Source organism: Tenrec ecaudatus, chromosome 9, assembly GCF_050624435.1.
Source record: "Tenrec ecaudatus isolate mTenEca1 chromosome 9, mTenEca1.hap1, whole genome shotgun sequence".
NCBI classification, from domain to species: Eukaryota; Metazoa; Chordata; class Mammalia; order Afrosoricida; family Tenrecidae; genus Tenrec; species Tenrec ecaudatus.
The window spans coordinates 28,747,548-28,774,875 of record NC_134538.1 but is presented as its reverse complement, the minus strand read 5'-3'; the positions used below and the strand labels follow the sequence as shown (position 1 = coordinate 28,774,875).

Sequence of the window (27,328 nt, the reverse complement as noted above, 5' to 3'; positions counted from 1 at the left end):
AAAAAATTATTCTCCCTATTTAAAGCTAAATTTATGCATATAAAAATCATAAAAAATATATAACAACATTTTGCCATACTGGCCATATTGAGTATACAATTCACTGAGTTTAATTACATTCATCCTGTTGTGCAACTGTTACCACTATTTCCAAATGTTTTTCACCATCTTTAACAGAAACTCAGTGCACTTAAGCAATACCGTCTTACTTCCTCCTCTCCCCAGCCCTTGGTAACCACTAATAAGCCTTGGTCTCTATGCACTTATTTATTTTAGATATTTTATGTCATTGCTCTCATATAATATTTATCTTTTTGTGGTTGAACTGTTTCACTCAACATAATGTTTTGCTTTATTTATTTGTTATTTATTTATTTATTATCTCACCCCTGTTTTTTAAGTTTTTAAAATTGTGTATTAGGTCATATAATCATTGTGCTCAACAATTTAGACACCTTATCAAGCTTCCCAATAGTTTGCCTTGCCTCCTCTTTTTGCCTCTTCTCCTTCTCATTGGCTATTATCTTCCCTTCACCCAAGCGAACGCGTCTGTTCTCTAGCCTACTGCTCGCCCTTGCCTCTGTTTCTCTGGTAGTCCCTGGTAACCATCAAACTCTGTTTCTTTCTTTCTTTTTTTTTTTTTTTACATTTTATTAGGGGCTAAACTGTTTCTTGTTGTATGAAAATATTTGTCCTGATTTTTTCTTTTACAACAATGATCTCATACAATGCTTGTCCCTTTGTAATTGACTAACTTCACTCAGCATAATGGTTTTCAAACCTATCCATGTCATGACGTGTTCCACGGCTTCATTATTACTCTTTAGCACAGCAAGGTATCCCTTTGTCAACACAATATGTTAGAGTTTCATCTGTGTTGTGTGGAATGTATCAGGAATTAATGTTTCTTTATGGCTGCATAATATCACCTTATCGCCAAGAAAGTCTCATGGGGCAATTATACCATAACACATGGGGTCTCTATGAGTCAGAGGCCCACTTGATCATAGCTAACAACAAAAATAAGCATGTGGACACATCAACTCATCTGTTTTATGGACATTTTAGTTGCTTCTACCTTTTGACTACTGTGAATGAGAAAGAACACTCCAAAATTAGAGCACTCAGGTTGTATAATAATAGAGTTAAGAAGGCCATAAACTCAGGAAGATGGTGGCTAACTAATCAAGGAGCTGATGTGTGGAAGGCTGGGGGAAGGCCCAGAGGGCGCATAGAGGCCCACTGGGTGGTGAGAAGGAGGCGTTTGCATGGAGGTTAAAGAAAAGGCATACCAGTGCAAGAGATGGTGGCTAGGCTAACAGCAGAGGGCAAATCTCCAATTGTGCATCCATTAGTTGAAACATTTCAATTGGTATTCTGTCAGTTCCTAGAACCCTGTTTTTCACCAATGTCTTTAACAAAGCTTGGATTTTTCCTTTAATACTGCCAGTTCTTGATTCCATGCTACCTTTGAAAAGGGCAAACACGTAGTAGTTCTTTTGTGTATTTCTTTTCTTTTTATGCTTCTGATGTTGCTCAATATTTTGTCCATAGAATCATTCAATGTTGCAACTCAAGGTTTGAATTTTTTTCTTCTCTGCTTTCCTCTTTTGAGAAATGCCAAGAATGCTCTTTCCTTTTGGTTTCGTAATTCCAGGTTTTAGGTATTTCATTGTACTTTGTCTTCTTGAGTTGCTCTTTGAAATAAAATCTGTTAAGCTCTTTTACTTAATCATCTCCTTTTGTTGCAGCTTCTCTATATTCAAGTATAGGTTTCAGAATCTCTTCTGATCTTTATTTTGGTGTTTCCTTTCTGTACTGTATTTTAGATTTTTTTGTTGTTTTCGTCATGTATGATGTCCTTTATTCCATCGCACAACTTGTCTTGTATGTGTCACTGGTGTTCAATGTGTTAAATTTATTTTGGAGAGCGTTTCTAAATTCAAGTGTGGCATGCTCAATGGTATGTTCTTAGGGGCTTATATTAATTTTATTCAGCTTTACTTTGAACATGAAAATGAGCAATTAGTGGTGTGTTCTACAGTTGTTTCCTGGCCTTGTCCTAATGATGAAACGAAAATTCTCCAAACTCCTGCTTAATATTGCCAGTAGCTTTAGCTGAGAACATACTTACAGTGTTGTGCCTGGCTGGTCCCACTCCCCCCTTCCTCACAATGCTCCAGAAACCTCAGCTTCTCACTTGTGTCACGAATGCAAGATTCAGTCCTATCTCAGGGCTTATTCATATGTGGGCTCTTCCACCAGCATGCCCTTACTTTAGACCTCCATACCAGTGCTCTCTTCTGATGGTGACCCAGTGCACCTCTGGGTGCAGGCCTTCGCTCAGCCTTCCAAACATCTGCTTCTTGATAGTTAGCTCCATCTTCCAGAATTTATGGCACTCCGAGCACTATTTTTATACAACATGGAGTACACATTTTGAATACATCTCAAGAACTGATTTCACATGTTGAACACTAATTATTGAAGACCTGCTGAGCTCTGGGAAGGCATTGAGTATCAGGGGAAGCCAGCCCCTAACACATCATGACGGGTCCAGTAGGCGCAATTGTACAGCGATAATAAGTAAAGATCATAGTAAAGTTATAGAGAGCATGAGAGATAGAAGTGACGTATTGAAATAAATGGAGTCATACGCGATTCATAGTAGCATGCTCACCTCAGCCCCACTTGATGGTCCACGTGGAGGGAGAGAGAGAGATCTTTAATGCTAGCCCAGGATTTTTATATTCTCTGGGGACATGCAAGCCCCTTAATTACAGGCGAGTAAATACATCACCGGGAGGGGTTGTGCTATAGGTCATAGATATAGGATGGCAACTTAACTTTGGATGTCACAGAGCCAGTTTGGCCTGTTCCCTGACTCAACTGATAGAGATCATTATTGGTAGGGTGAGAACACTTGGTTGCAGGCCTCAAGTAGGAATAGTTTATTGTTCCCAGTAGCAGGGAGTGAGGACTGCCATATAATCTGGTTGACTGACTGCCCTCAGGGAGGATATCTGTAAGCCTCTGACCTCCCCCCACAAGTGAGAACATCATTCATGAAGAAAGTGAAAAGTCATTAAAAAGAAAAGATAAATTGGATGTTTGAAGTGACTCTGAAATTTACTCCTAATCATAAAGTAGCCAAGGCAACTAGAAAGCGTGATGAGATTAAAGAGCTGAACATAAAATTTGGAAGGGCAGCTCAAAAAGACAAAGTAAAACACTTAAATTAAATGCACAAAGACCTAGAGTTAAAAAAACTAAAAAGGAAGAACATGTTCAGCCTATCTCAAACTGAAAGAGCTCAAGAAAAATGTCAAGTCTTGAACTGCAATCTTGAAAGACTGAATGGTGCAGGAAGCATCAAAAGAAGATGGGAAGAAGACACCGAGTCACTGTGCCAAAAGGACTCGTCACCATCGCACCATTTCAAGAATATGAGCAAGATCAAGGGTGCTGAAGAAAGAAGTCCATGCTGCACTGAATGCATTAGCTACGAACAAGGCTCCAGGAATCGATGGAATAGCCACTGAAATATGTGACAAGCTGATGAATCACCGGAAGCACTCACTTGTTTGTGTCAGGCAATTTGGAAGATAGCTACTACTTGGCTAACTGATTGGAAGAGATTCATATTTGTGACCATTCCAAAGAAAAGTAACTCAAAAGAATGCTCAAATTTCAGAATAATATCACATGCAAGTGAAATTTTGCTAAAAATAACCTAACAAAAGTTGCAGCAATAAACTGACAGGGGGTTGTCAGAGGTTCAGGCCAGATTCAGAAGAGGATGCGGAACGAGGGCGATCACTGCTGATATCAGCTGGCTCTTGGCTCAAAGCAGAGAATACCAGAAAGATGTTTCTTGGTCTCCCAGCGGGGATGGGCAACTGTAATGTCGCACAGGAAGTTCCCGGGGCCCAGGGATGGGTCTTTGGGTGTCCTGTCCACGAAGCACAGCTGCCAGCATCATTGGAAGGTGAAGAGCTTCCCCAAGGATGACTCCTCCAAGCTGGTCCCCCTCATGGCCTTCCTTGGCTACAAGTCTGGCATGGCCCACTTCGTGCATGAAGTCAGCAGGCCAGGGTCCAAGGTGAACAAGAAGAAAGTGGCCCACCTGATGGGAGATCCAAGTGAATGGGGCTACCTGGAAGAGAAGCTGCACTAGGCACATGAGGAGCTGGAGCAGCAGGTGCCAGTGAATCGGGCATTTGGGTAGGATGAGATGATTGATATCATTGGAGGGACCAAGGACAAGGGCTACACAGGGGTCACCAGTTGCTGGCGCACCAAGAAGCTGCATCGAAGACTGTGCAAGGTAGCTAGTATCGGGGCTTGGCATTCCACCCGTGTGGCCTTTTCAGGTGGCCCGCGCTGGGTGGAAGGGCTACCACCACTGCATGGATCTACAAGCTCAGCCAGGTTTATTTCATCAAGGATGGCAACTGAAAAAGAATAACATCTTCACAGACTACGATCTCTCTGACAAGAGCATCAATCCCTTGGGCAGCTTTGTCCACTATGGTGAACTGACAAGTGACTTCGTCATGCTGAAGGGCTGCGTGGTGGGGACCAAGAAGCAAATGCTCACTCTGCGCAAGTCCCTGCTGGTGCAGACCAAACACCATGCCATGAAGAAGATTGACCTCACCTTCATCGCTATCATCTCCCAAGTTTGGTCACGGCTGCTTTTGGACGCTTGAGAAGAAGAAAGCTTTCATGGGACCACTCAAGAAAGACCGATTGTCAAGGAGAAGGTGCACCACAGATGGTGCGGTTGGTGGAATCACAGTAAGACTTATTTTCCAGCGGGGTGGGTGTGGGGGGAGATGTTTCCTTGTATGTTCTTGACAATGCCAAGATCTGACTGTGTGGATCATAACAAACTATGGATAATCTTCAGAATGGGAATTCAAGAGCACTTAATTGTGTTCACATGGAACTTGTACATGGGCCAAGAAGCCGTTGTGCAAATGGAACAAGAGAATATTGCATGATTTAAAATCAGAAAAGGTGTGCAACAGGGTTATTTCATCTCATTATACTTGTTCAATCTGTATGCTGACCAAATCATCAGAGGAGCTGGCTTATATAAAGAAGAATGCAGCATCAGGTTTGGAGAAAGACGTACTAACTGCTGTGTGCTGAAAGTTGATGTTGCTGGGCTTTTTTTCCTTGGAGAAAAGCTAGCAGGTTTCTGCCAAGTGATCTGTCACCACAACAGGGGGAGTCACATATGCAAGACATCAAGACAACACAGTGTGGCAAGACAGTAAGAGGAGCAAAGATTTAATAAGTGAAGTATGCTTCCGTCATGAAGCTGGTTGCTTCTCGATTTGAGGAAGATGATGACATCTAAGGGTACAACATCTGATTTTATAGGGGCCACATGGCGAGACACCATTGGCTTCCCTCAGTCCCTATCCTGCTCAGTGTTGGGATGAGTCATTCAGACAGGACTGAAGGAATGGATCATGTGAAGCAGTGTGGGATGGGTCATTCAGACCTCTAGCTGACCCTGACATGACTGGTGGAATGGATTGTGTGAGGCAGTTTGGAATAGGTCATCCAGACCTCTAGCTGACCCTAACATTCCCTCCTGAACAGAACGGGAATCTGAATTCATGGGCAATGACTGAGCTGCCTACTTCCGGATGAGATGGTACACAGGACCGTATACTTTCTCGAGTCCACTCTCTCCACTTGCCCTAAACCTGTGAGCTGCCTGGTCCACTGTCAGAGTGGTATGAGACTGTATCCATTCACCACCATCACTTTTACATGGAGCTGCTTCCATCTGGAAAAGACAAACCTGACTAACATGTTAATGATACACTGGCTGAACAATAACGGAAGCAGATAAATTGCTACTGGCTTAAGGAAGTCAAGCAACTAGGTGGCTAATTCTAAACTTGGGACCATGAGCTCCAAGATTCCAACAAAAGGACACCTGGATTTTCTGAGGACCAACTGGTATTTTCGCATCTTTGAGTTGGAAAGCTACTTACTTTCCCTGGCTCAAAGGCAGGGGGTTTGATGAGTGTGACGCTCTGACAGTAATCTTCCTAGTTTGTATTAGCTTTTGAGACTTTTCTACTAATGTGGTGGCAGCTGCTACCACTCTTGGGCACAGGGGCTACTTGGCTGCTCCTGTATTCAGATTTGGGGACAGATATGTTACTGGCCATGTCTCATATTCCAAAAATTGAAACAGAACTCTTACTGCCACCTTGGTTTTTTTCTGACACATACAGGAACGAGGGATTTTCTAGATTAGGAAGTCGTAAGGCTGGGGGGTTAATTAAGACTTTTTTAAAAGGTGATTTTAAGGCCTTTTCTTGGGCTTTGTGTCAAGAGGTCTGTTGTTGTTAAGTGCCATGGAGCTGGCTCCTGCTCATAGCAACCCTGTGCACAAAGGAAGGAAACATTGCCCTATCAGCATCCTCACAATTGTTCCTGTGCCGGAGCCCATTGTTGCAGCCACTGTGTCCACCCATCTCCTTGAGGGTCTTCCTCTTTTTTACTCCCCTCCCACTTTACCACACAGGATGTCCTTCTCCAGAAATGGGTGTCTCCTGACACCATGTCCAAAGAATGTAAAATGAAGGCTGGCCATCTTTGCCTTAAGGAGCACTCTGGCCATACTTCTTCCAAGACAGATTGGGTTGTCCTTTTGTCCTTGGCACTTTCAATATTCTTCTCCAGCTCTGTAATTCAAATGCATCGATTCTTCTTTATTCAATGTCCAACTTTCACATGCACACGAAGGACTTGAAAATACCCTGGTGAACCTTAGTCCTCAAAGTAAAATCCTTGCTCTTCAATATTCTCAAGAGGTCTGTGCAGCAGATTGACCTAATGCAACTCGTCTTCTGACTTCTTTTTCTTTTCTTTTTGTAATGAGGGAGCAACCTTGGTGGCCAACTTCTGTTTCTTTGTTTTGTTCATCATTTTATTGGGAATTCTTACAGATATCATAACATCTCATAATTCAAATAGATCACTTATACTTGTATAATTGCTACTACAATCAGTTTCAAAATATTTCATTTCTTCTTGAACTTTTTCATATCAGTTCCCTTTTATACCGTCCCTCCCTTCCCCTTCACCCCAGGAACTCTTATTGTTGTTGGTATATATCATTATTGTTATTGTTCTATTAGTCTTGATTTCTTGATTGCTGCTTCCATCAGCATTGCTTGTCAATCCAAGCAAGACAAAATTCTTGACAATTTCAATCTTTTCTTCGTTTATCATGATGTTACTTAATGGTCCAGTTGTAAGGATTTGGGTCTTCTTTATATTGATTTGTAATCCATTCTGAAGACTGCAATCCTTGATATCTATCAAGTCCTTCTCACTTTCAGCAAGCAAGGTGGTATCATCTGGATTTGGGAGGTTGTTAATAAGCATTCATCCAATCCTGAGACCAAATTCATTTTCATATAATCCAGCTCCTCTGATTATTTGTTCAGCATACAGATTGAACAAATATGGTGAGAGGACACAATGCTGACACATACCTTTCCTGATTTTAGTTATGCAGTGTTCCCTTGTTCTGTTTGCACAGCTGCCTCATGTACAAGTTCCATGTGAGCACAATGAAGGGCTCTGGAATTCCCATTCTTCTTAAGATTTTCCATAGTTTACTATGGTCCAAAGAGTCAAATGCCTGATATAGTCAATAAAACAGAAGTAAACATCTCTGCTTGGAGAAGCTCATTCACAGAGAGAACTGCAGGGATGGCCTCAGCTCAAGACATGACACCCCCCCCCCTTAGATGACAGTGCTACAGAGAACACACTGAAGATACAGTTTGAGGAGAGTGGCCAGTCTGACTCACCCACATGGGGGCAAACCAAGAGGGAAGTGCAACAGACCAGCAATGGGAGCAAAGTCACAAAGTCCCAGAGGAGTCCCAATGGTAGACATCTGACTCAGGGGACAGCACTTGTCATCTCATCTGAACTGGTTGGGGATGCTCAAAAGGGGGCCACACTGAAAGTCTAAAGGTATAACGTGGTGTGTGTGGGAGCACTAGACCGGTCCATCCTTGACTGCAGAAGAGCAATGGGTCTTGTAGAAGGCGGGCCTCTTGATCACAAATGCTGAGGAATAAAAGGGTGTAACTGCTGCCAGGTAAGGGGGTCCTGGGATATGGAACCCTAAAAGAAAAGGGTGGATTATCACAGGCCCTGCTCGCTATTTAACATAGATAGCCATCTACTCTGAGATAACAGAACAGCTAGGCTTGGAACTATGTATTTGTATGGTCTTCCTTTCTCTCCACCCCCATCTTTTGGTGTCTATCTGTATAAGATAAGCAGGATAAGCAATCCCAAGGAGATAGCAAAGGGATTGATGGTTCCCAGGGGAGTGTGAAATGGGAAAAGGAGGAAGCAGGGTCAGGGGCAGGAGGTAAGTGGTGAGCCAATAATGACAGGGACAGGAATAGCAAGGATCTAAATATGACAGTGAGGAAAACGTAGCATTCCTGGTCATGTTTGATCAATGAAATGTATCTGAGAGGAATTACTGAGAGGTGAGTGATGGGTAAAAATGGTAGGGCAGGAGGAAAGAAAACAGAAAAAGAGGAAAGAAGAAAGTAAAACTTATATATAGGTATAAATATAGATATGTATATATGCAATTATATAAAGATAGGTGTATTTGTCTATGTGTGTGTGTAGATGAACTTTGGGCCTCTACTTAAATCTTACCTCAGTACAAGAATGGTTCATTCCAATAATGTGGCACTGTATGATGCTCACCTTCCTGACACGATTGCTAAAGACAAAATGGGTGCATAAGCAAATGTGGTGAAGAAAGCTGATGGTGCCTGGCTATAAAAAATAGAGTGTCTGAGTCTTAAAGGACTGAAGTTAAACAAGCAGCCATCTAGCAGGGAAGAAACAAACTCACATGGAAGAAGCACACCAGTCTGTGTGATCATGAAGTATGGGTGGGAATAGGTATCAGAAGTTCGAAAACAAGCTATAAAATTGACCAAAGGAGTGTGGACAAAGTGGAGACCCAAAACCCACCTGTAAGATAATCGGACAGTCCCTCAGAGAAGGGCCACACAAAAGGGATGGTAAATCTAGGGAGCAGTATAGCACTGATGAAACACATAACTATCATCTAGTTCTTTAATATTTCCTCCTCTTACTATTATGGTCTTTGTTTTACCTCATTAATCTTGTTAGACCTATGTCTGTTCGTTTGTATAATTAAGAGCATTAGATACATGAAAACTAAGATAGATAATCCTATAGAAGCAGTAATGGGAGTAATGATTTCCTGAGGATATGGGAAGAGAGAGAGGGGAAAGAGGGCACTGATAGCAATGATGACTGTATAACCCCTCTCAAGGGGAATGAATAACAGAGTTGCAGGCGAATGGATACATTGGATGGTGTAAGATATGGACTATACACATATATTAAGGGTTCCTGGGATGTAGGGGAGGGGAAGGAGGGGATAGAGGGGAGCTGATATCAAAGAGCTCAAGAAGAAATAAAATGTTTGGAAACAGATGATGGTAGCCATTGTAAAATTATGCTTGATATGACTGAATTATGGATTATTATATCTGTAAGAGCCCCAATAAAATGATTAATAATAAAAGTAAATAAGTACAAAAAAAGAAAAAGGAAAAAAGAAGTAAACCTCTTTCTGGTACTTGACAGAGTGGTTGCATCGATGGATTCAGGCATAGGGACAATTGTGAGGATCGCACAGACTATGCAGTGCTTCCTTCTATTATGCATAGGATTGTTTTGGCCAACTATATGGCACTTAACACCAACAGAAACTGCTTTGAGGCAAGATCCATCTGAAATCAGCAATAATATTCCTCATTCCTCTTTTGAATCTGGCCTGAACATTTGGAAGTTCCCTGTCAATGTACTGCTGCAACTATTGTTGAATTATGTTCAGAACAATTCTACTTAGGTGTGATATCAATGTTATTCTATAGTTACTCTTTTGGGTGATCTTTCTTTGGAATGGTCACAAATATGGATCTCTTCCAGTCAGATGGCCAAGTAGCTGTCTTCCAAATTGCATAGAAGAGCAAGTTCTTCTAGTACTTCATCAGCTTGTGGAAATGTTTCCATTGCTATTCCATTGATTCCTAGAGCCTCTTTTTGGCTAATGCATTCAGTGCAGCTTGAACTTCTGTCAGCATCACTGGTGAGTCTCGCCTTTCTAGTTCTCAGGTCTCTTGCTTTGTGATGGTCGCACCAGGGTGAAGCTGCCTTAGCCAATTCCCTACTTCAGCTGGCAAGGCTCACTTCCTGTAAGACATCCCTGAGGAGAAGCCACATGGACCTACCCTGATGCAGCCCTGGGTGCTGGAGCACCCATGTGGAGACCCCTGCCAGCGCTGAGATGTTTACACGTTCACTGACTCAGCTTTCCCCCTGCAGTCGGTGAGATGGAGGACTTTGTGGATTGGTGTTGGACATATGGGTTAATGTTGGATTTGTGGGCTTGGGCAGCACTGGGTTGGGATGTTTTCTTGATGCGCACTTACCCTTTATATAAAACTCTCTCTTATACAGGAGTTTCTGTAGATTTGTTTCTTTAAAGTACCCAGACTAACACAGTGCCATGCCAATAGAGAAAAGGTTAAAAATTTCTTGCCCTTGGCTGGGGTTTCCGTGTTGATTTGTAATGGAATGAGGACTTCTCTGGATGTGACTCTTGAATCTGACCACCTCCATCTTCGTGTCTCAGAATTTATTCTGCCCTCAAGGATGAGATACATGGGCTAACTGTGTCAAGACCCCTGGATATGCTTTTCCTCTCCAAGAGTAGATGGATTCATAAGGAATTTTTTCTAATGAGTGAGTCACCCTCATTAGCCACTGAACAGCTAAGTCAGTCACTTAGCCACCTCATAAAAAGGGAAGCTGTGCTCCCTGTTCTTGGTCCGGAGAGAATACCTCTCAGACTCATAAAACACAACTAATCCTAAAAATCCAAAAGAGAACAAAGAAAAGGGACACGTTGGAAAAAGGCAAACTTTAAAAGGCCCAGAGCTCGCAGCATTATTTACCTGTGGCATAGGACTACCCAGAGGAAAGGCAGGATCTCAGACGAGCCCTTAAAGGTTATGTATCGAAAGTCAATGTTCCTGGGCTTTTCTTCCTCAGAGAAAAGCTCTAAAATTTCTCCTGATTGGTTTGCTGCCACACCCAGGCGAAACATCAAGACAGTACAATAAGACACTAAGCAGAGCGAAGATTTAATAAGCAAAGTACACTTCAGTCATGAAGTGGGTTGTCTCACAATTTGAGGAAGATGATGATGTCTAGGGATACAACATTGGATTTTATAGAGGTTGGGTGGTGGGACCCCATTGGCTTACCTCAGTCCAAAACCTGCTCTGTGTTGGGAATGAGTCAATCGGGCCGGCCAGGGAATGGATTATGTGAGGCAAGTTTGGATAGGTCATCAAGACCTCTAGCTGACCCTGACTTGACTGGTGGAATGGATCATGTCAGGAAGTTTGGGATAAGTTATCCAAACCTGAAGCTGACCCTAACATTAACAATCTGCGATGCAGATGATATGACCTTGCTCTCTGAACATGAGGAGGACTTGAAGCATTGGTGATGAAGATCAAGGATTGCAACCTTCAGTCTGTATTCTAACTTGATGAAAAGAAGACCCAAATCCTCAAAATTGGACCGAAGGGTAACATCACGATAAACAGTAAGACTGAAGTTGTCAAAGATTTTGCCTTGGTTGGATTCACAATCAATGCTTATTGAAGCAGCAGTCAAGAGATCAAAAGATGCATTGCAATGGGTAATCTGCTGCATAAGAGCTCTTTAAAGTACTGAATAGCAAGGAGGTTACTTTGAGGATTAAAATGTGCCTGCCCCAAGGCACGGTTTCAATGGCCTCATCTGCATGTGAAGGTTGGACTTTGAACAAGGAAGGCTGAAGAAGAATCAATACCTTTCCATTATGGGGCTGGTGAAGGCTATGGAAAGCTCCATAAACTTCCAAAAGAATAAACAGGTCTGTCTTGGAAGAAGGCAGCCAGATGTTCCTTAGAGGCAGGAATGGTAAGACTTTGTCCCATATACTTTGGACATTAAAAATTTTTTTTATTATGGGTTCATACAACTCTTATCATAATCCATACATACATCAATTTGTAAAGCACATTTGTACATTCATTGCCCTCATCATTCTCAAAACACTTGCTCTCCACTTAAACCCCTGGCATCAGGTCCTCATTTTTGCTCTTCCCTCCCCGCTCACCCCTTGATAATTTATAAATTATTATTTGTCCTATCTTTCCCTGTCCGATGTCTCCCTTCATCCTCTTTTGTTGTCCATCCCCAAGGGAGGAGGTCACATATAGATCTTTGTAATCGGTTTCCTGTTTCCAGCCCACCTTTGCTCTATGTTCCCAATATCGCCACTCATACCACTGGTCCTGAAGGGATCATCCACCCTGGATTCCCTGTTTCTGGTTCCTATCTGTACCAGGGTCCATCCTCTGGTCTAGCCAGACTTGCAAGGTGGAATTGGGATCATGATAGTGGGGGGGGGTACAGGGGGTGGAGGGAAGCATTTAGGAACTAGAGGAAAGTTGGATTTTTCGTTGCTATATTGCACCCTGTCTGGCTCATCTCCTCCCCGAGACCCCTATGCAAGGGGATCTCCAGTGGTCTACAAGTGGGCTTTGGGTCTCCACTCCACACTCCCCGCCTCATTCACTATGGTAAGATTTTTTGTTCTGATGATGCCTGATACCTGATTCCTTCGACACCTCGTGATCAGACAGGCTGGTGCGCTTCCTCCATGTGGGCTTTGTTGCTTTGTCTTCAGCGATTGTGTCGGGAAGGTGAGCATCATAGAATGCCAATTTAATAGAAGCAAGGTGGACTTTGGGGCCAGGGCATGGTTGTTGTTGTTTCGTTGTATATTGTTGCTTGGTTTTTCTGTTTTGTTTTTGTGCATGTTATTATCTCCGCATGTCTGTCTAAATAAGATAGACTGGGTGAACAATCTAGAGGAGAAAACAATGGGACCGACAGTTTCAGGGGGACATGGGAGAGGGGGAGGCAGGGGCAAAGAAAGTGGTTTTAACTAACCCAGGGACAAGGGAACAAGTGATCCAAATTGGTGGTGAGGATGGTATGGGAGGCCTGAGAGGGCATGATCAAGGGTAATGTAACAAAGAAGAATTGCTGAAACCCTGGTGGGGACCGAGCATGATAGTGGGACAGGAGGAAGGTCAAGGGAAATAGAGGAAAGTGCTGGGAGGCAGAGGGCATTTATACTTTGGACATTTTGTCAGGAGAGATTAGCCAGTCCCTGGAGAAAGGCATCATGTGTGGTACAGTAGAGGGGCATTGAAAACGAAGAAGGCCCAAAGTCAACAAAATGGATTGACATAGTGGCTGCAACAATCGGCTCAAACATGCAAACAATTGTGAGGATGAGGCAAGACTGGGTGGGTTTTCATTATGTTCTCCGTGGGGCCACTCTGTGTCGGAACTGACTTGATGGCACCTCATCACAACTCGTTTGATTGACTTTTGTGTTTGTGGTCATCTCCACTTAATACCAATGAGTTCCTTAAAGCAGAAATGCTCGCATGTTTGATTAGTACTGTCTGTGTCCAGTGGCGGTTTTCAGCCATTTCTCTCTGGTTTGGCGGAACTGATAGGTAAGTTTTTGTTGAGTTCAATGAACTGGCTGTTAAAATGGCACTTGTAATCAGGGTTCTCTCTAAGGTGGGAAGCTGCTCACTGTGGAAATCACACATTTACATGCCTTACTCTTCTGTAGCATCCATCTGCATAACAGTGTATTTAAGTGCCCATAGTAATGTTTATTCTTTAAAATATGTTAGACAGAACTATCCTTATAATATTTTATTCATTTCATAAAACTCATTATGAAGTTTTGATGAGAGACCACATTTTTATTCCCTTATATTTATCATTTAAGTAAATAAACATATAACATAAAAAGAAAACATGCCAAATGACCAGAGGGCGACATGGTATTATTCATTTCAGTTTTGTGTTAACCCCCAAATTCTTAAACCTCAAAGCCTTTCATAAATGAGATAATTATGAGAGAATTATGCAATTCCTTAAAGTGTTCAAAGAGATAAAAATGTTGTGAGAACAACTGCTATAAATTCAGCAGAAGCAGAAAGGAGCTTTTCAAAGATAAACATCATATGTTCAGAGAAGAGAAGTTGCCTGTTCTAATATATAAAACATAAGGACTATTTTTTAATTGGCCTGCCTCTAAAGGAATGGGATCCAACTCCTACAGTGAAGAGATGGTTAAGGAGAAATCCCGCAGCCAATGATGCTCAAATAAAAGCAAAGACTATTCCAAGTAAGGACACCAATCAAGAAGCAATATGGAAATATCTTAAATAACTGTTTCAGTGACCTTTTCAGGTATTATTTAACATTATTTCATTAACATTTTAAAACTCTTATAACATAGTCTAGTTTTGTGTATCACTTTTATTATTATTCTTTAAGTACTAACTGTATGAAATAATAAACTACCATTTGGTATATCTCTTTTGATACTTAAAACAATTGTTAGGGCAGTGAACTGGTTCTTATTTGATTTCAACCACTGACAGTCTCTAGGGCACAGACACAAACAAACAAACTTGCTTCTTCATTTTGCCAATTCAAGGCTAGTAAGCAATATTTTATCACTGTTTTCCTTACTGTATTGATAGGCCCATGTGCTTTTGCAATTAAGTTGCCTGCCCCTGCCCCTTATGTGTTTTCTTTCAGGGTTTCTTCTTAAGGTAGGCATGAGTCAAATAACTAAATATGGTTTTTCATCTTTGGATTTTGTAACAGCCTGAGGAATTAAGGTACCTCCTCCATGTTACACTTGCACATATTGTGATTGTCGGGTTTATTGTGCCAACTAGGCCCATGTGAACATGTGGGAGAGGTTTGGTTGGGTTCCAGGTTGATTGGAAGAGAACAGAAATAAATAGACACAGCTGGCATCTCTTGCTCCTGCTTTAACTAGTTCTCTGCCTCAGTGTGTGAGCTACACTACCAATGGGCCAAGACGACCTGTGGATCCTGCCATGTGGCTAGAGCTTGAGGCTCCTTTGAGACCTGCTTCGCCATGCTACTGGTACGTACATTACTTGAGTTTGAGGCTGGTGGACCCTGTCTCTGTGCTTGAATTCGAGATCCCATCAGGGCCTGCTTCGCTAAGCTCCCACCTACTGACTGTTGCTGACCCACCCTGCTGTCTGCTGCCTTTGGGCAGACTCTTCCAGCCTTGCCTGAGGGAAAACCCCACTGTCTACTTTCTTGACCTTGGACCCAGCAGCCCACAAGAGTTGAAAGGCTTCCAGGATAAAGTGAGCTGAGCTGAGCTTTGTTGGCTAATTAGCTGTTATTTTTCTTCTCACTTTAAATCTATCTATCTAAAATCATAAGTGTCCTGGTTTTGTTTCTGTAGGGAACCCTGCCTCACACACATATATAAATTAATACGGTACCACACAAGCTCGACTCTGGCAACAAGCCTCAGGAAAAGGGAGCATGTGTGGTAAATCATGCATTTCCTTTTCTTTTTTCTTAAATACTTTTATTGGGGGCTTTTACATCTTTCATCACAATCCATACATTCATCCATGTGTCAAGCACATTTGTACATATGCTGCCATCATTTTCAAACCATTTTCTTTCTACTTGAGCCCTTGATGTCAGCTCCTCGTTTTCCCCCCTCCTTCCCCCGCCCTCCATCCCTCATGAACCCTTGATAAGTTATAGATTATTATTTTCATATCTTACATTGTCCTCTGTCACCCTTCACCCACTTTTCTGTTGTTTGTCCCCCTAGGAGGAGGTTATAGATTGATCCTTGTGATCAATTCCCTCTTTCTCCCCCCACCTTCCCCTTATCCTCCTGGTATCTCTATTCTCATTGTTGGTCCTGAGGCGTTTATCTATCCTGGATTCCCTTTGTTGTGGGCTCTGATCTGTAGCAGTGTGCATGTTCTGGTCTAATCTGATTTGTAAGGTAGAATTGAGGTCATGATAGTGCAGAGGAGGAAGCATTAAAGACTTGAGGAAAGTTGTGTGTTTCATCAGTGCTGTAATGCACCCTGACTGCTCATCTCTTCCTTGTGACCCTCTATGAGGAGATGTCCCATTGCCTACAGATGGACTTTGGGTCTCTACTCCATGCTACACCCCCCACCCACCCACCCATTCACATTGGGTATGATTTTGTTCTGGGTCTTAGATGCCTGATAGTGATACCTGATCCCATCGACACTTCATGATCACACAGGCTGGTGTCCTTTTTCCATGTGGGTTTTGTTGCTTCTCAGCTAGAGGGCCACTTTTTACCTTCAAGAAAAGTAAAAGAAAATAGAGGAAAGAACCAGGAGGCAAAGGACATTTATAGAGGTCTAAATACAGGCATGTACACATGTAAATATATTTATATATAATGAGAGGGTAATAAATATATGTACTTATTTCTATATGTTAAGAATTATGGTTGTAGATGGTCATTGGGCCTCGACTCAAGCACTCCCTCAAGACAAGAACACTTTGCTATAATAATCTGGCATTCTGCGATGCTCACCTCCTCAGACACAATCGCTGAAGACAAAATGGGTGTATAAGCAAATGTGGTGAAGAAAGCTGATGGTATCCGGCTATCAAAAGCTATAACATCTGAGGTCTTTAAGTCTTGAAGATACATGATCATGCATGTTCACACACTGGATTGATAAAATTATGCATTAAGGCCTCAATCCTGCATGCTCATGGAGGCCCCAACAACTAAGTGTCTCTAGACCTTGGAACATTCTTTGGGGCTTGAGTAGTAAGAACATCAATGCATAGGAGAGAGTGCAGATCTTGCCTGATGAGCATCTTTACTTATATGCTTTCTGTTTATAAAAGGGTAAATGTTAAGTGTAGGTGATGATCTTGGTGAAGTCGATGAGTTGATATAGAAAAATAATTAACCCACAGGGACAATGAACCAGCAAGGGCTAGTGGGTTAAAGTTGATTTGTGTAGACCTAGCTCTGTGTGACCAGGAAAGGCAGCAGGGACAGTTGACTGAACTTGCGTACTGTTCTTAGGGGATGAGAAAGACAGAGGGAGACAGAGACCCATGGGTCTGAAGTACAGGGAATAGCAGAATTCTGAGTCTATAACTGGTCCCCAGTGACCTGACTCTGGGTGAGATGAAGTATGACTTTAGGTGGCTAGGATCAGAAAGAGAAAGTGCTACAGAAGTGGTGGGCAGAGAGGAATACAGATGTGGGAAGGTGAAGCCTGGGTTCTCCTCCAGATGGAAAGCAAATTCATGTTGATTCTTACAGAGCAGTTAGAATTAGGTAGGGCTTTGCCACCTGTCACCCTTTCTACATATAACAGGCAGCACCACGGTGGACTGCTTAACCCCAAGGTCAGGAAAAAGATAAGGCTTTCTACTCCTATCACAATTTAGTCTCAGAAACCTATAGGGACAGATCTATATTGTCCTATAAGGTTTCTGTGAATCAGAATTGACTAAGTGGCAGCAAGTTAACATTTTTGATTTTACATGTACTACACACAAGGTCTTTCTATACAAGATAAATAAGCTACTTGTTTCTCATTTGTAGTGCAAGTTTATTTTACCAGCCAATCTCCCCTTACACTTAGTTATTTTTCCATGAGTCTCTAATTTGTATGTAGCCAAGTTCATGAACTGGTTCAAGTATGGTTGGCAATCTTTGAATGAAGATGGTGAGCTGGATTGTTGGCACTCAAGGGCTGACAAAGGGGTCTGGCCCACTGGTGTCCTGAAATCAGGTGACTGGCACAGGGAAGGACAGGACCTGGTAACGGAGGTGGTCATCCTGACCTTCCTCGGCCCATGGTTTATGGCTCTGTTGATGGAAATGGCTAGAAGCTGCATGCTAAAGCAGCGGGCTTTCTAGTGCCACTGTCTTCTACCTACTGGCCCAGCCCTGGTCATGGGGCTGTCCTGATGATGGTGGCTGTCCTCCGATCTTGTCAGTCATGGACCTGGGGAAGAAGCTGGGGTCTGAGAAGGATGAGTCTGTGCCATTCTCACAAACAGCCGTGACTTCACTCTTGTGAGGTCTGCTGACTTTTCAGGTAAGTGGAATGACGTGTGAAGTTGGATTTTTATATTTAAATTTTAGATGATGGTCAATAACTTGAACTAGAGTGTAATTTTACACTCAAGTTCCTGTTCTGGGCTACCAGGTGTCAGAGTTCAATCTAAGTCATGGTAGCAATTTTTAATGGCTGACTTTTCAGAAATAAATTGCCAGACCAGTCTTCTGAGGTGCTTTTTGGATAGACTCACCTATCTGTTAGCAGCTCAGTGTACAAACTGTAGTTCCATCCAAGAACTCTTTGCTAAGAGCATCAATCGGTGATCTTTGGTAATAACAGCTGTGGGCACGAGTGTGTATCTGTATGATTCACAAAACTCTTTAGTACCATATGCAAAAGTCCTCATTAACTTTTTATACTCTGCTGCACATGTGCACAGTAAGTCTTCAGCAAATGCATATTTGGTCGAAGTTCCTTACAATATGATTTAACTATCAGCAGCCTCAGTGCTGAGATATTACTTGATTTCTTAAAGTGATAAATAAGAGTATTATGGGAAAATAAAAGAACTTGTGTTCTTGCTGCATCGGAGTTTATTTTACAAAGCTATAAATACAGGCTGGAACCCTACTGCTTGAGGTACCGCTCCTTTCTGTGGCTGGAGAAGAATGGAAAGGGCCTAAAGGGGACTCTGGCCCTGGTTCTTCTGGGTTTCCCAGCTGTGTCACTCAAAGGAATTCATTCATCAATGAGTTGGGCAATGGTCCTGTCAAGGGTCCTTGAGGGCTCTCTCACATAAGCCTCTCTGAATCTGGGGACATTTGGATATCAGCCTGCCAAGTCAGGGCGTGGGCCCTGGGGAAGCAGAAGCCTGTAAACTGTGCTGGCAGCTTGGGGGCATGAGGGAGAGGGGCTGGGGGTGGGGGGGAGACTGATCTTCCTTTTGTTCTACCCTGAGTGCTACCAACTGAGGGCCTTTAGTGTAATTGACTGGGGCAAGATGGCTAATCCAGGAAGGCCCATCCCACTTCTGCAGAGACCCAGCTCTGAAGGGGCTCCTCCTATGTCTTTGGATGGAGGAGATGATGGAAGCAGCTCCCAGGCAGTTCCTCCTTCCCTTAAGGACTTAAAACCAACATGGGAAGCCGGGAGTGTCCCAAAGACTGTTCCCTAGAGAAATGGATTACCCTGAGCACCTGCCTAGTCAGTAACTTCCCAGCAGTTTTCAGCAGCAGGCAGTTTGGGAGCACTCAGTCCATCTTCTGGGCCTGGAGTCCCATCTTCCGGCAGGTTTTGTGGCTGGAGCAGTCGGCCACGTGTGCACCTTCCCCATTTGCTACCTTCTCTTGCGCGTACAGCTTTCCAGGCGGCTTAGCTCCTCAGAGGAGTGGTAAAAAGTGTCAAACTCTCTGGCACCCCAACCCCTCCAGACAGCCAGGCACCACTCTGAGTTTTCGTTTTCAAAGCCACACACCACGATGTCTTTGGCCACCACAGCTGCGTCCACAAGTACCCTGCAGAGAGAGAGAGAGGCTCTACATGAATTTGAAAGGTCTCTCCAGCCAGGACCTCCCTGAACCACATGGAGATGAAATTGCATATATAAGGGACATGCATGCAGCCTAGCTGGGCACTGTGGACAAGCTCGTGAAGTCTAAGGATGGACTGAGGGTGTCACATCATGCATCCTTGACTGTAGGAACTCTGAAGCCACTAGCAAAGGCATTCTCTGTGACCAAGTGCCCATAAGTCATCATCTTGAACATCTGTTCATGTCCTGCCCCATGCCTGTCACCACCACTGTGGAAACCCTGTCCAGTGGCAGGGACTGACCTCCGAACTTTAGCATCTCTATGTAGACACATGTTATACAAACCAAACTAAGTCCACTTCCACCAAATTGACTCTGACTCACGGAGACCCCATGTGTCACAGAGTAGGAGCGCCCTAGGGTTATTGGCTACAATCCTTACAGAAGCAGAGTGGTAGCCTATTTCCCATTCCATACACCAAACCTTTGGGTTAGGAGTTGTGTGGAAACTCTGTGTACCACACAGGGACCTTTCCCTGGTGGATTTGCTACCACAATTAGCTGAGGGCATGGAGTTCTCAAAAAGCTGGTGGTAGCCTCTTACTGTACCTATTTAAGTTTGCCCAGGTCTTTGTGAAACCCAGTGCTGGGGTGAATAGAAAATACCCCACGGGACAATTCAGGGTCATGAATGGCAGGCAGGGTTATCTCAACAGAGCTGGGCTGGGCAAAGCATTTGCTCCTAGATACCCACCTGCAAGCCAGAACGATGTCATTCCCAGGCTGCCTTCCACAAACTCAGCTGGGCTCTGAAGCAAACCTGAACCTGTTCCTACAAGCTCACCCTGAGCATGAGTCACTGGCCTTGGAAACAGCCTTAGAAGGCTACTTTCAGGCAGACAAGGAGGCAGAACTGCTCTGGCTATCCCCTTTGTCATTGTCTTTCTCTGGAGGAAATAGCCACAGCTGTAAGAGCAAACCAACTGATTTGCCAGCAGACATTGTGATAAATCAAGCTACAAAGAAACAGGCCAAGGGTTACATCGAAGTGCTCCGTCATGCCCACACATACATGCACACAGATCTATACATGCATGCACGCACGCACAGAAACACAGATTTGCACGGATGGGCTTTTTACCAGGAAGATTTACTGCAAGTTGTCTGGCAGTTGGGGCCTGGGGCGAAACACTACTAGTTGCTGAGGATATTAGAACTCCTGCCAGTGGTTGTCCATCACCCTACCTTATACATCCCCAGCCATGCATGTGTCCTGGACAGGCTGTCCTGGTCCCACCTAACCCTCAAATTGTTGTCTAGGCATCCCAGGAAGGACTCCCCTGCTTGGCAGGAGGGCACGTGAATCATTTAGCTTCCCACTTCAATTGCGGCTGGCATGTCCACAGGTAGCATTTGCTGAATCCTTAGCAGCAGCCCAGTTGACCCCAGCTTGCTTCTTTGTTGCCTTTGGGTCAAGTTGGTAGCTGCTGACATTTAGTTGTGGGGATGAGTGGGGCCAAAAAAAAAGGAAGAAAGAAAAAAAACAACAACAACCCCCCCCCCATAAAAAGGAAGAAAGAAAACAACAACCCCCAAAAATAAATGCCCCCCAAACCATTCTGTAGGGATTCCCGAAGTTTCAACTTACCCATGCAGAGCCAGTTCTCGGGCCTTCAGCACAGCAATAACTCGGCCCTGCTGGACACCTGACTCCTTCTGCAGGCCGATTATGAGAATATCGCCACCATGCCTAGAAAACCCAAACCCTGTACTGAACATGAGGTCTCGGCTCCCGGATGAAGTTAGCAAGAAAGCACAGAAGTTGAGGCTGGGAAGAACTTTCCCATGAAGACATTTAATCAGGAGAGGTCATGGTTCACAATATGCTATACTCGGGGGCTCTATCATGAGGAGATCATGGAGGATCTGGGTGCTATAGCAAAATGTGGCAAAGAAATCTCATGGCTCCTGGTTGTCAGAAAGAATAGTGTCTGGGGTCTTCAAGGGTCTTTAAAGTGAGACATCAACTAAGTCAATGTGGAAGAAGTGCGTCATTAGCCTGTGTGAGGCAAGGGCTGTGAGGTCTGCAGAGGGCTAAGGACGCCCGGAGAAGCCCCAAATCCATTTGCAGGGTTCTCACGTAGATGAAGCTTCCAGGGAATCCCCTCTGACCATCAGTGAGGAATGTGAACAGCCATGCGATCAGACAGCATGCACTGGAAAGCCAATGATGGCAGATACAGTCAGGTTAACATGTAATATTTTATCATTTGATTTCCCTTTTGACTCCTTTTAAAGTTGCTTCAGCTTTTAATATTTTTGCTTTTTCAGACTGAGGTTTTTCTATGTTTTGTCTAGTCATTGTTGTTGTTTTTAAGGTTGTCTGCTTCCTGCTTATGTTTCATATGGTTTTCTCTGTATGAAATCCATGATAGGTAGATCTACAGAGAAAATAGCCGGACTGATAATTACCTAGGGGTATGGCAGAGGAGGATAAGGGGGGACTGGGGAACTAACAACATGAACATGAGAAGAAAACGTTTTGAATTGATTGGGGTGATGATTAAATTGTATGATATGAGGGATATGCTAATAAAACTATTAAACAACAGAAACAGAAAGAACGTGAGCATTAGTACAGTCTTATCAAAGGTGCTTAAGTGATTGCTCCAGAGTCCGAACGAGGAAGTGTCTGGGGTGAGGGATGGGGTCGGGTGGAGAAGAGAGTTCTGGGTAGATCTCGATGTTATCTTTAAAGATGTCTTCCCAGCTACTGTCAAATCAACGCTGACTCCTGGTGACCATGAGTGTCAGGGTAGAACTGTGCTCCAAAGGACTTAGGATGCCTGGGTTTCAAAAGTAGATCACCAGACGTTTCTTTTGAGTTGCCTCTGGGTGGACTCGAACCTCCAACCTTTCAGTTAGCAACCAAGTGCTTAACTGTTTGTACCACCCAGGGACGCCAAAGAAATCAAAGTGCCTCTCGTCCTGCCCCACTGTTCAGTGCGACCTCTGCAGGTGTGTCCAAGTTTGGCAACTTACCTAGGAACCCAAATGAGGTCTTTCACAGCGAGAATTTTCGTGGCCTGTAGGTGCTGGCTAAAGGTAGCCCGGATCACGGTGTTCAGGTCCTGCTCAGATGGGTCTGAGTAAGCACCAGGATCACGCTGCCTCTCTGGGTCCTCATAGTCACTGGAGAATGGCATGTTGTAAGAGCTTACTGGGGAGCTGGGCAGGCTTGTGGGGGACCAGGCAGCCTGGTGGGGTGGGGAGGACGAGGGAGAGGACATGGAGCAGTAGTCCGTCATTGAATCCTGGTGGGCCAGAATCTGTGTACCAAGCTCTTTACTGTACATGATGCTCACATCTGCCAGACCATCTCCCTTGGGCTTCTGTAGGCTGGCTTCTAGGTGGCCTGCTGGTTCCAGGCCTACTGGGTGCACCAGGAACTTGTCCTGCAAGGGGGTGGGGTCTCCGCAGAAGTACCGGGCACACAGCTGGTAAGTGCCTGAGTGGTACATGACCAAAGAGTTGGCTTTGTCATCCAGGCACCAGACCACCTCCTCGCCCCCGCAGTCAGAGCTGCATGTAATTGAAGTGACCACCGAAGGGGCTAGGTAGGGCTCTAGCCGCTGGCAGATCTCCAGGGTGAAGCAGTTGACTATCAGCAGGCCTGGCCCATTGGTGTACCAGACCTCAGAGCCACTGTTGACCACCTCCATGGCCCACACAGGGTAGGGGTTCTGCCTCGCGTCCTCATCTGAGATGCTGAACTTGGACCTGTTGGCTGTGTGGGAACATAGGTAGGAGCAGCTGTCATCTGGGACACCTCGTGCCAAAGGAAACACAGCCACAAGCCCATCTGCCAGGCCGGCCAACACTAGGTAGGAGTTCTGTGGAGAGACAAAAGGATCGTGGCACGGCAGAACAAGGCGGACTTGAGATGGGCTTCCACAGGTAAGCCCGATTTTATTTTTAACCACTTCTTGGAATTTTCCTTTTTTGAAAAAAATATTAATTGGAGTTAATGCATACAGTATTCCATAGTTCAATCATATCAAGACGATTATACAATCGCTACCACAGTTTCCTAACCTTCTTTTTCTTCCTGGACTTCTTGACATTGCCTCCTTTTTGCTGCATCCCACCACTATATATCCCCTCTTACTCTGAAACCCTTATTCTGCTTGCTGTCTCGATAGGTTCATCAATCCTGGGTTTCATACATTGAAACCCAGAACAACATATAACACAACTTCACGAGGGTGTGTTTTAAATACCTTTAAATGCTTTAAGATACCATTTAAAGGTATTTTCCTTTGAAAAATAAAAAACCATTTTAATTGCTTTTTAATCTCCCATTTGTCCTTCCCCCACCCCTGATGACCACTAATGAACTTTTGGTTTCTAGCTTTTGCCTTTTCTAGATATTTAGTGTAAGTGAAATCATACAGTATTTGTCCTTCTGTGTCTGACTTAGAAATAATTCTCCACATTGCTTTCAAGGTTTAGTTCTGTCATAGTAGGTATCAGTACTTCATTTCTCTCTACGGCTGAATAATATCCCATTGGATGTGTATGCTATTTTATTCATCCATTCACTTGGTGATGAACATTTGGGTCATTTCTACCTTCAGGCTATTGTGACTAAGTGTTGAGTGCTAGTCAGTTCTGACTCATATTGACCTTATCCAATGAAACACTGCCCAGTCCTGGGCCAGCCTCACAATCGTTGCTATGGTTAAAGGGCTTCTTTTTGCCTTTTGCTAACCCTCTACTTTTCCAAATCTGATGATCCCGGGGCTGGTCCTTCCTGCTATCAGGGCCAAAGTGAGGGGAAGTCGTGTGATCCTTGCTTCTAAGGACGATCCTGGCAGTACTTCCCCTGGCAGTCTAAGGTGAATGCCACGTTCTTCAGCAACATCAGAATTCAAAACCAACAATTCTTCTTCAGTCTTCCCTATTGTTCAGCGTTCAAGTACATATGAAGTGACCAGAACTGCCATAGCTTGGCCAGGCACACTAATGTCCTCAAAGACGAGACATCTTTGCTCTGAATATTTTAAACAAGTCTTAGAGCAGATTTGTCCAGTGCAACGACACAAGCTATTTGATTTCTTCACTGCTGTTTCCACGTGCTTGGGAATAATGCTGTCACAGACGCTGGTGTACCAATAGCCGTGTGAGCAGCAGATTTTAATTTGGGGGTGGGGTGGTTATATACCTAGATGCGGACTTGCTGAGTCATATGGCAATTCAATGTTTACTGTTTGAAGGATGACCACACCGGCTTGGCTGGGTTATAACCCCACCGCCAAGGCACGGCGTAGCAAGTCTCTGCATCTCCTCAACAGAACTGCAGGCTTCTTGTTAAAGTCGTGGGTGCCTAGGAAGTGCTCTGGATGAGTTGCCCAAAGAGGCGCAGCAGGCCCAGAAGAGTAACACTCGGCTTCTCTCTTGGGAGCAGAAAAGGACCAGGAGATGGACGAGCTCAGCGCTGGCTGGCCCCAGAGAGAGTGTGTCTGTCTCCTGGCCCTAAGCCACTTTTGCTCAGGCCAAACTTAGCTTCCTAGCAGTGTAAGCACTAACTAGCTGCCTTCTACTCCAGGGATGCAGGCCTGTCACCCACTCACAATGGGTTTTCTCTTCTGTCCGTTTTTTTTTTTGCAGCTCACATGCCACATGGGCACAGCCTGAGCAGAGCTGACTCTGAAGGCCTTGCCGTCAAGGGCTCGGGCCCCAGCGATGCTTTGATGGGAGTCCGTATTCCTAGCTCATGTACCTCCATCTAGGGGTGCCTCGTGGAGACCTTCACCCTGTTCTCAGCATCCAGCAGACAGACATGTTTGCTAGCCTCATTTAAGAAGGAAGTCCTTGCACCTTTTAGAAGTACATGTAGGCACTTCTAACCCCCTATGCACCTGCTCCCAGTGGCCTGCACCAGTTCTGATCTGCCGGTTGACAAGCTGACATTGACGGGACCCTTGGAGGATCCTTCTGATCTCCATGAAACCTGAGCTCTCAACAGCCACCAGAGGTCATGAGCAGAGGCTGAGGGACCAAGGACAATGCACAGTACTTGTCTTTATACCAAGGACCCCCTTCCCACGCCCCCCCACCCCCATGTGGTGCACGGTACAGAGTTCACGTTCCCAACTTAGCAGCCACATTGGGTGGGAGGTGTGGAAGCAAGCAAGAGCTCCCCAGGAACAGAGCTGGAGCCAGGATGTGAGCAGGGAGCCAGGCCCCATGCCAGCAAGGGTGAGCAACAGAAAGCCGCCTTGTTGGGAACTCAGGAGGCGGCACTACCAGGGTAATGGGGCGCCTGGCCTCCTGCTCAACACTAAGGTCAACAAACCTGAAGAGTTTTCGAAATCCATCGCTGGGATTTCAGGGAAAGAAAGCCAAGGAAAACAGAGCCCAGTTTCTGCTGGGGTCCCCAGCTCTAGGTCCGGGCCCTGTGTGAACGTGTGCAGGCCAGCGTGCCGAGGGTGGGGCAGCTGAGCACCGGGCCCTGTTCAGGTGGGCCTGGACAGTGCCGGCTTTATCCCCTTGGGCATGGGGAGGAGGTGCCCTGGCCCCGGCTCTCATTAGCAATGGCTTTAAACACTACTTCGTGTGTGTGTTCTGTGCTTGGGTGCAGACCGTGTCCAGAGCTGCCCGCGTCACCCGTGGGGCAGACAGAAATCACTCTAAGACTAACTTCATAAGCTGCTCTTTCTTTTTTCTTTCTTCTTTTTCTTTTTTAAGTAAGAAATGAAACTGGAGAAGGGTGGAGAGAAGAGCACATATATTTTGCTACTGTCATGAAGAAATAAAGCTCACATTTATAAGGCTGGCTCTGGGTAGGCTCCAGCTCCAGGCCCAAGGCCTTGTGTGTGTAAGGCCTTATGACCCTCCCCACAGCCCCATGCCATCTCCACGGGACAGACAGAGACCCTGGAGGTGGGGGTGGTAGTCAGAATGTTTTAACAAAGCAGCAGCGTATCCCTTTAGAGGTCTCAGAGTCAACGGACGTTCACCATCCATTCGCCACCCACGAGCACGCAGCAGGCACCAGAGGTACGAAGCTGCAGTGAGGAGAGTGTGAGCAGGGTCTGTGTAGTTGAGGCTATGGCGAGGTCGGGGAGGGGACCGGGGGGTCTCTGGTAGAGGGGCTAGGTTCCTGTAGCTGACCTTGAGAACTGAGTGGAGATGGTCGGGGCAGGGTGTGTGCGGTGATGGGAAGGGCTACGGGCCCAGTGCAGAGGCGGATGCAGTATGTAGAGGGGTGAAGTTCTGCATCAGGGAAGCATCTAGGCCTTGGGTCTAATCTCAGGTTGCAGAACTGGCCCACCCCGGGCTTGGGCAGCACCATGAGGCTTTTCCCTGTGAGAGAGACAGGTCAAGGTTAAGAGGTGGGAAGGAAGTGGGTGCAGGGACACCCAGGACAAAGAGATGGTTCTCGGGAGTGATGGTGAACCGTCAGAGGAGGCAGCGCCAGTCGGCGAGAAGGCCCAGCTGCCAGGCTGTCTGGTTACCACAGCAGGTACTTGGCCTGCCAGAACCTAGATAAGAATGGGGTGTGGAGAGAAGAGTGCCCGGGCAGGGGGCGGGGGGCTGATAGGCCCTGGTACAAGAGGGTTCGTACTCATTTGTCCCTTTTGGCTCTCCAGGGGAA

General features: G+C 44.9%; 1 protein-coding gene and 1 pseudogene across 3 annotated transcripts in view; one reads left to right on the top strand and one right to left on the bottom strand.

Annotated features, from left to right (window-relative positions):
* Positions 1–3,904: 3,904 nt before the first annotated feature.
* Positions 3,905–5,368, top strand: LOC142457163 (large ribosomal subunit protein uL3 pseudogene; annotated as a pseudogene).
* Positions 5,369–12,111: 6,743 nt separating this feature from the next.
* The window catches only part of LRRK1 (leucine rich repeat kinase 1), a 222,323-nt gene continuing 207,106 nt past the window's right edge, over positions 12,112–27,328 (bottom strand). For 2 of the 3 annotated variants that reach the window (XM_075557945.1, XM_075557946.1), the window contains 3 exons: positions 22,711–23,561; positions 21,317–21,418; positions 12,112–19,651 (listed from right to left, as the gene is read on the bottom strand). In XM_075557945.1, coding sequence (XP_075414060.1) covers positions 19,474–19,651; positions 21,317–21,418; positions 22,711–23,561 — 1,131 coding nt within the window. In that variant the 3' untranslated portion in view covers positions 12,112–19,473. Of the gene's footprint in view, positions 19,652–21,316; positions 21,419–22,710; positions 23,562–26,465; positions 27,037–27,328 lie in introns of those variants that run through there. The other variant, XM_075557947.1, reaches the window with a different exon arrangement.